This window comes from Lampris incognitus, chromosome 1, assembly GCF_029633865.1.
Source record: "Lampris incognitus isolate fLamInc1 chromosome 1, fLamInc1.hap2, whole genome shotgun sequence".
NCBI classification, from domain to species: Eukaryota; Metazoa; Chordata; class Actinopteri; order Lampriformes; family Lampridae; genus Lampris; species Lampris incognitus.
Window position 1 is genome coordinate 147,541,713 of NC_079211.1, and position 9,837 is coordinate 147,551,549.

Sequence of the window (9,837 nt, forward strand, 5' to 3'; positions counted from 1 at the left end):
TATGGGACACGACCCCCTCGTGTGGTGTCGAGCTCTTCTCATGTTGTGCTTTGTTTGTTCATGTGAAGGAGCAGACTGCAGCATCGTGCCCGAGGTGAGGACGTTTCCTGTGCTGGACAGACAGCTGGAAGACATATTGTTGTTATGTTGTTATTGATATTACGGTGGGCGTCCGGGTGATCGCCGGTTCGAATCCCCATGTTACCTCCGGCTTGGTCGGGCGTCCCTACAGACACAATTGGCCGTGTCTGCAGGTGGAGCCGGATGTGGGTACGTGTCCTGGTCGCTGCACTAGCGCCTCCTCTGGTCGGTTTGGGCGTCTGTTTAGGGGGGGAGGGGGAACTTGGGGGGAATAGCGTGATCCCCCCCCCATGTGCTACGTCCCCCTGGTGAAACTCCTCACTGTCAGGTGAAAAGAGGCAGCCGGCGACTCCACGTGTATGGGAGGAGACGTGGTAGTCTGCGGCCCTCCCCGGGTCGGCAGAGGGGGCGGAGCAGAGAGCGGGGCGGCTCGGAAGAGCGGGGTGATTGGCCGGGTACAATTGGGGGGAGAGACAGAACGGGTGGTGTCCAGGGTGGGGACATTTGTCTTAGTGAGCCGTGCAGGTGTTTGTGGCTTTGACGCAGGACGTCGTGAGACGTCTCTGTGTGTGTCCATGCAGGACTGCTGAATGGGGACAAGTGTTCTTCTCGTTGGACTTCTCATGTGGTAAACCGGGAAACTGCCCTGATGAAAACCCCCATGTCCCACCACAGCAGCACCACCAGCACCACCAGCAGCACCACCAGCACCACAGCAGCACCACCAGCACCACAGTAACACCACCACAGTAGCACCACCAGCACCACAGTAACACCACCAGCACCACCAGCAGCACCACCAGCACCACAGCAGCACCACCAGCACCACAGAGGCACCACACTAGCACCACCAGCACCACCACCAGCACCACAGTAACACCACCAGCACCACAGTAACACCACCAGCACCACAGTAACACCACCAGCACCACAGCAGCACCACCAGCACCACCAGCAGCACCACAGCAGCACCACAGCAGCACCACCAGCACCACAGTAACACCACCACAGTAGCACCACCAGCACCACAGCAGCACCACCAGCACCACAGTAACACCACCAGCACCACAGTAACACCACCAGCACCACAGTAACACCACCAGCACAACAGCAGCACCACCAGCACCACAGTAACACCACCAGCACCACAGTAACACCACCAGCACCACAGTAACACCACCAGCACCACAGCAGCACCATCAGCACCACAGTAACACCACCAGCACCATAGCAGCACCACCAGCACCACAGTAACACACCACTGTGTGTGATTCGCTACAGCCCCACAACAACTGATGTGTTCACAGGTCCTGTGTGTGGGTCCTGGCAGTGTGACGCTTCGCTAACCCTGTGTGTGTGTGTGTGTGTGTGTGTCTGTGTGTGTGTGTGTGTGTGTGTGTGTGTGTGTGTGTGTTCTGCAGCACGGTGAGCAGTGGCAGAAGACTGCCTGCACCACGTGTGTGTGTGACCGGGGTCAATCACGATGTCATACACACACATGTCTCCCCATCACCTGCGACAAGGTTGGTACACACACACACACACACACACTCTCTCTCTCTCTTCCCCCTCTCCTCTCCCTCTCTCTCTTTCCCCTCTCTCTCTCTCTCTCTCTCTCTCTCTCTCTCTCTCTCTCTCTCTCTCTCTCTCTCTTCCCCTCTCTCTCTCTCTCTCTCTCTCTCTCTTTCCCTCTCTCTCTTCCTCCCCCCTCTCTCTCTCTCTCTCTCTCTCTCTCTCTCCTCTCTCTCTCCCTCTCTCTCTCTCTCTCTCTCTCTCTCTCTCTCTCTCTCTCTCTCTCTCTCTCTCTCTCTCTCTCTCTTCTTCTTCCCCTCTCTCTCTTCCCCCTCTCTTCCCCCTCTCTTTCTTTCCCTGTCACTCTTCCCCCTCTCTTCCCCCTCTCTTTCTTTCCCTGTCACTCTCTCTCTTTCTTCCTCCCCCTCTCTCTTCTTCCCCCCCTCTCTTTCCCTCTCTCTTCTCCCCCCCCTTTCCCTTCTCTTTAACTCTCTGACACTTCTCCCCCTGTCTCTTGTCTTCTCCCTCTCTTGCTCTCTCTCCCTCTCTCTTTTCCTCCCCTATCTCTTCTCCCTTTCTCGCTCTCTTCTCCCTCTCTTTCTCTCGCCCTCACTTTCACTCCCCCCCCCCCAGTCTCTCTCATTCATACACAGTGTGATGATGAAGATGAAGCTCTCCCTCCTCCCCCTCTGTGTTTCGGGGCAAGCCGTTCCAGCCGGCGCTGCTGTGCAGGGGGGCTTTTAGAGGGGGAGGTGTTTGTTGTCAGTCTTGCCGTCGCCCTCAGCTTAACGAAGCCCCGTGTAAAGCACAGCGCTCCTCTAATAAAGAGCCGAATCATTTTAGCCCGAGAGCCGGAGACGCGTCTCTCCCAGCTGTCAGCCACATTCAGCTTTTCCCAGCATCCATTCTGAGAACAAAACACTAGTCAGCTCTTTAGAGACTCTCCCGGTGGACCCCTTGTTCCTCTAACTGCTCTGAGATGATGAGCTACGTACCTGGTGGGAGACACATGCTAATTATCACCCGCCAGATGCTGCCAGTTAGACGCCGGTGTCTCTTAATGGAGACGCTGCTTTGAAACAGGACCGTGAGGGCGCTGCTGGCACTTAGCATTAGCACTTTACAGAAGACCTCTCAAATAAGAGACGTTCCTCATCCACCCTCATCACCGGTTTTCTACCAGGAATGTTCCTCATCCGCCCTCATCGCCGGTTTTCTACCAGAAATGTTCCTCATCCGCCCTCATCGCCGGTTTTCTACCAGAAATGTTCCTCATCCGCCCTCATCGCCTGTTTTCTACCAGAAATGTTCCTCATCCACCCTCATCGCCGGTTTTCTACCAGAAATGTTCCTCATCCACCCTCATCACCGGTTTTCTACCAGAAATGTTCCTCATCCACCCTCATCACCGGTTTTCTACCAGAAATGTTCCTCATCCACCCTCATCGCCGGTTTTCTACCAGGAATGTTCCTCATCCACCCTCATCGCCGGTTTTCTACCAGAAATGTTCCTCATCCACCCTCATCGCCGGTTTTCTACCAGAAATGTTCCTCATCCACCCTCATCGCCGGTTTTCTACCAGAAATGTTCCTCATCCACCCTCATCGCCGGTTTTCTACCAGAAAGGTTCCTCATCCACCCCCATCGCCGGTTTTCTACCAGAAATGTTCCTCATCCACCCTCATCGCCAGTTTTCTACCAGAAATGTTCCTCGTCCACCCTCATCGCCGGTTTTCTACCAGAAATGTTCCTCGTCCACCCTCATCGCCGGTTTTCTACCAGGAATGTTCCTCATCCACCCTCATCGCCGGTTTTCTACCAGAAATGTTCCTCATCCACCCTCATCGCCGGTTTTCTACCAGAAAGGTTCCTCATCCACCCCCATCGCCGGTTTTCTACCAGAAATGTTCCTCATCCACCCTCATCGCCAGTTTTCTACCAGAAATGTTCCTCATCCACCCTCATCGCCGGTTTTCTACCAGAAATGTTCCTCGTCCACCCTCATCGCCGGTTTTCTACCAGAAATGTTCCTCATCCACCCTCATCGCCGGTTTTCTACCAGAAATGTTCCTCATCCACCCTCATCGCCGGTTTTCTACCAGAAATGTTCCTCATCCACCCTCATCGCCGGTTTTCTACCAGAAATGTTCCTCATCCACCCTCATCGCCGGTTTTCTACCAGAAATGTTCCTCATCCACCCTCATCACCGGTTTTCTACCAGAAATGTTCCTCATCCGCCCTCATCGCCGGTTTTCTACCAGAAATGTTCCTCATCCACCCTCATCGCCGGTTTTCTACCAGAAATGTTCCTCGTCCACCCCCGTCGCCGGTTTTCTACCAGAAATGTTCCTCATCCGCCCTCATCGCCGGTTTTCTACCAGAAATGTTCCTCATCCACCCTCGTCACCGGTTTTCTACCAGAAATGTTCCTCATCCGCCCTCATCACCGGTTTTCTACCAGAATTGTTCCTCATCCACCCTCATCGCCGGTTTTCTACCAGGAATGTTCCTCATCCACCCTCATCGCCGGTTTTCTACCAGAAATGTTCCTCATCCGCCCTCATCACCGGTTTTCTACCAGAAATGTTCCTCATCCGCCCTCATCGCCGGTTTTCTACCAGAATTGTTCCTCATCCACCCTCATCGCCGGTTTTCTACCAGAAATGTTCCTCATCCACCCTCATCGCCGGTTTTCTACCAGAAATGTTCCTCATCCGCCCTCATCGTCGGTTTTCTACCAGAAATGTTCCTCATCCACCCTCGTCACTGGTTTTCTACCAGAAATGTTCCTCATCCACCCTCATCGCCAGTTTTCTACCAGAAATGTTCCTCATCCACCCTCATCACCGGTTTTCTACCAGAAATGTTCCTCGTCCACCCTCATCACCGGTTTTCTACCAGAAATGTTCCTCATCCACCCTCATCACCGGTTTTCTACCAGAAATGTTCCTCATCCACCCTCATCACCAGTTTTCTACCAGAAATGTTCCTCATCCGCCCTCATCGCCGGTTTTCTACCAGAAATGTTCCTCATCCGTCACCGGTTTTCTACCAGAAATGTTCCTCATCCACCCTCATCGCCGGTATTCTACCAGAAATGTTCCTCATCCACCCTCATCGCCGGTTTTCTACCAGAAATGTTCCTCGTCCACCCTCATCGCCGGTTTTCTACCAGAAATGTTCCTCATCCGCCCTCATCGCCGGTTTTCTACCAGAAATGTTCCTCATCCACCATCATCGCCAGTTTTCTACCAGAAATGTTCCTCATCCGCCCTCATCGCCGGTTTTCTACCAGAAATGTTCCTCATCCGCCCTCGTCACCGGTTTTCTACCAGAAATGTTCCTCATCCACCCTCATCGCCGGTTTTCTACCAGAAATGCTCCTCATCTGCCCTCGTCACCGGTTTTCTACCAGAAATGTTCCTCATCCGCCCTCATCGCCGGTTTTCTACTAGAAATGTTCCTCATCCGCCCTCGTCACCAATTTTCCACCAGATGATCTCACACGGACTTCAGTTTCAGATGCCGATGAAACTGCACCCTGTGAAATATGTAGAAGAAGATAAAATAGCGTCACTGTACAAGCACACAATGAAGTTCATCCTCTGCATGTAACCACCCTGTTGTATTGGAGCAGTGGGCAGCTGCAGCACCCGGGGACCAACACATGCTCTTCTTTCCACTGCCTTGCTTAGGGGCACAGGCAGCAGTGTCAACCCTAATATGCATGTCTTTTTGATGGTGGGAGGAAACCGGGGCACCCGGAGGAAACCCACGCAGACACGGGGAGAACATGCAAACTCCACACAGAAGGGACCTGGGACGGCCTGGGGTTCAAACCCAGGACCTTGTTGCTGTGAGGCAACAGTGGTGACCACTGGGCCACCATGCTGCTCTCTCTCATATCTCATTTATTCCTTTTACCTGATCGAGCCAGTCCAGTGGGGCCACCGAGACACAGGTCTATCCCAGTGATGCTGAAATATCACAACAAGATGGCCTGCATACCAGACACACACACACACACATTAGCATGTATACACACATTAGCATGTACACCCGCAACACAAACGTAAACAAACAAATGCACTTGCAGACAATCCCACAAACAAGCACACACACGGCTCATACACCCACACTCACAAAAAGCATTCACAAACACACACATGTACACAAAGACAAATGTTGATATGCAAACGCACACACACACACACAAGAACAAACTAATGCACACGCAAACAAACCCACAAACACAAGCAAGCACATGCACCTGCACTCAGGCACATTAGCATGTATACACACACACACACACTAGCATGTACACACACAGACATACACAAACAAACACAAACCGACGCACACACACTAGCGTTAGCAGCGTTAGCTCTGACTCTCCTCTGACTCTCCTCTGACTCCCCTCTGACTCTCCTCTGACTCCCCTCTGACCCTCCTCTGACTCTCCTCTGACTCTCCTCTGACTCTCCTCTGACTCCCCTCTGACTCTCCTCTGACTCTCCTCTGACTCCCCTCTGACTCCCCTCTGACTCCCCTCTGACTCTCCTCTGACTCTCCTCTGACTCCCCTCTGACTCCCCTCTGACTCTCCTCTGACTCCCCTCTGACTCGCCTCTGACTCTCCTCTGACTCTCCTCTGACTCCCCTCTGACCCTCCTCTGACTCCCCTCTGACCCTCCTCTGACTCCCCTCTGACTCTCCTCTGACTCCCCTCTGACCCTCCTCTGACTCCCCTCTGACTCTCCTCTGACTCTCCTCTGACTCTCCTCTGACTCCCCTCTGACTCTCCTCTGACTCTCCTCTGACTCCCCTCTGACTCCCCTCTGACTCTCCTCTGACTCCCCTCTGACTCTCCTCTGACTCCCCTCTGACTCTCCTCTGACTCCCCTCTGACTCCCCTCTGACTCTCCTCTGACTCCCCTCTGACTCTCCTCTGACTCCCCTCTGACTCCCCTCTGACTCTCCTCTGACTCTCCTCTGACTCCCCTCTGACTCCCCTCTGACTCTCCTCTGACTCCCCTCTGACTCTCCTCTGACTCCCGTCTGACTCCCCTCTGACTCTCCTCTGACTCCCCTCCGACTCCCCTCTGACTCCCCTCTGACTCTCCTCTGTCCTGACAGGGCCAGACCAGAGTGAAGCAGGCCGGCCAGTGTTGCGAGCGGTGTGCCGCCGCTAAGGGCAGCTGTCCTTACGAGGGCGTCCTGCGTTACCACGGAGACATGTGGAACGCCACCGGCTGCGAGTTCTGCACCTGCAACAAGGGCCAGGTCCTCTGCCAGACGGCCGAGTGCGGCCACGTCGAGTGCCCACAGGTAGGCCCGGATGTTCACCCTGAGAGAAAGTCACTGTTCACTACATTTATGTGAGGTATGAAAGTCGACAGAGTCCGTTGAGTCGCTGAGCTCATACCAGCGGTTGGACTCGATGGATGTCTGTGAATGTTCTCATTCATCCAGGTCGTGCTTATCCAAAGGAGTTGAATCAAGCGCTGCTTGGGTTAGACCAGGTTCAGTTGCACTTGATTCAACTCCTTTGGATGACTCAATGGATGTTTCCAAGAAAATCAGGGAAATAATGTTGAATAAATGTATAAAAAGCACAATATTAGTTATTCGCAAACAAATCATTGATGCTGGATTTTTATTTCATGTTCAAGTGTGTTAGACATGAACATTTTGAATCTGGTTAACGATTTATGTCCAACTTTTAAGAGAATTCTAATGTCTTAAATACAGGAGACAAAAAGTAAAAGACAAAATGGCAGACAGAAGAGCTGCAGGTAGAAGGGTGGGTTGATGTTGGTAGAAGTGAAGGGTTGTGGAGGGTTCACCTTTCAGATGAGCATAACAGAAGTGTGGATGCAGGACTCCCCATTTGTACGCCATTTCACACAGATGGCGCCACCTTAACCATTTCAGACCTTATCGTTGTTAACCTTAAACCCAACCCTGGCCCTAATCCTAATCTTAACCTATCCCTAATCTTAACCTATCCCTAATCTTAACCTAACCCTAATTTTAACCTATCCCTAATCTTAACCTATCCCTAATCTTAACCTATCCCTAATCTTAACCTAACCCTAATTTTAACCTATCCCTAATCTTAACATATCCCTAATCTTAACCTATCCCTAATCTTAACCTAACCCTAATCTTAACCTAACCCTAATCTTAACCTATCCCTAATCTTAACCTATCCCTAATCTTAACCTAACCCTAATTTTAACCTATCCCTAATCTTAACCTATCCCTAATCTTAACCTATCCCTAATCTTAACCTAACCCTAATTTTAACCTATCCCTAATCTTAACCTAACCCTAATCTTAACCTAACCCTAATCTTAACCTATCCCTAATCTTAACCTATCCCTAATCTTAACCTAACCCTAATTTTAACCTATCCCTAATCTTAACCTATCCCTAATCTTAACCTAACTCTAATCTTAACCTAACCCTAATTTTAACCTATCCCTAATCTTAACCTATCCCTAATCTTAACCTATCCCTAATCTTAACCTAACCCTAATCTTAACCTAACCCTAATCTTAACCTAACCCTAACCTTTACCTGACCCTAACCTTATAATTCTGTTATCCTCTTTCAATGTTGTATTGTGTAAATTGCGTGAACACAACATCCCTTGCACGCTGTCCATCTTGGGAGAGATCCCTCCTCTGTTGCTCTCCCTGAGGTTTCTTCCTATTTTTTCTTCCTGTTAAAGGGGTTTTTTTTTTTAGGGAGTGGTTCCTTATCCGACGAGAGGGTCTAAGGACAGGATGTTGTGTTGCTGTTAAGCTCCCTGAGGGAAATTTGTAATTTTTGATATTGGGCTACACAAATAAAATTGATTTGATTTGATTTGATTTAACCTAATCCTAATCTTAATCTAACACTAAACTTAACCTAACTCTACATTTAACCTAACCCTAATTTTAACCTAACCCTAATCTTAATCTAACTGTAATCTTAACCTAACCATCTTAACCTAACTCTAACTTTAACCTAACCCTAATCTTAACCTAACTGTAATCTTAACCTAACCTTAACCTAACTCTAAATTTAACCTAATCCTAATTTTAACCTAACCCTAATCTTAATCTAACTGTAATCTTAACCTAACCCTAACCTTAACCTAACTCTAAATTTAACCTAACCCTAATTTTAACCTAACTGTAATCTTAACCTAACCTTAATCTTAACCTAACTGTAATCTTAACCTAACCTTAATCTTAACCTAACTGTAATCTTAACCTAACCTTAATCTTAACCTCACTGTAATTTTAACCTAACCCTAATCTTAACCTAACTCTAATTTTAATTTAACTGTAATTTTAACCTAACCTTAATCTTAAACCTAATCTTAACCTAACTCTAATCTTAACCTAACTCTAATCTTAACCTAACTCTAATTTTAACCTAACCCTAATCTTAATGTATCCCTACTCTTAATCTAACTCTAATCTTAACCTAACTCTAAAATGAACCTAATCCTAATTTTAACCTAACCCTAATCTTAACCTAACTCTGATTTAACCTAACAGTAATCTTAACGTATCCCTAATTTTAACCCAACTCTAAAATTAACCTAATCCTAATCATAACCTAACTCTAACCTTAACCTAACCCTAAATTTAACCTAACTCTACATTTAACCTAACCCTAATTTTAACCTAACCCTAATCTTAATCTAACTGTAATCTTAACCTAACCATAATCTTAACCTAACTCTAATTTTAACCTAACCCTAATCTTAACCTAACTGTAATCTTATCCTAACCCTAACCTTAACCTAACTCTAAATTTAACCTAACCCTAATTTTAACCTAACCCTAATCTTAATCTAACTGTAATCTTAACCTAACCCTAACCTTAACCTAACTCTAAATTTAACCTAACCCTAATTTTAACCTAACCCTAATCTTAATCTAACTGTAATCTTAATCTAACTGTAATCTTAATCTAACCTTAAACCTAAACCTAACTGTAATTTTAACCTAACCCTAATCTTAACCTAACTCTAATTTTAATTTAACCCTAGCGTATCCCTAATCTTAACCTAACTGTAATTTTAACCCTAATCTTAACCTAACTCTAATCTTAACCTAACTGTAATTTTAACCCTAATCTTAACCTAACTGTAATTTTAACCTAACGCTAATTTTAACCTAACCCTAATTTTAACGTATCCCTACTCTTAATCTAACTCTAATTTTAACCTAACTCTAAAA

The 9,837-nt window shown here is 48.1% G+C and overlaps 1 protein-coding gene across 1 annotated transcript in view; it reads left to right on the forward strand.

Annotated features, from left to right (window-relative positions):
- The window catches only part of fras1 (Fraser extracellular matrix complex subunit 1), a 333,688-nt gene that overhangs the window by 67,266 nt on the left and 256,585 nt on the right, over positions 1 to 9,837 (forward strand). The window contains exons 10-11 of the mRNA XM_056280308.1: positions 1,503 to 1,604; positions 6,731 to 6,922. Of these exons, the coding sequence (XP_056136283.1) occupies positions 1,503 to 1,604; positions 6,731 to 6,922 (294 nt within the window). The remainder of the gene's footprint in view (positions 1 to 1,502; positions 1,605 to 6,730; positions 6,923 to 9,837) is intronic.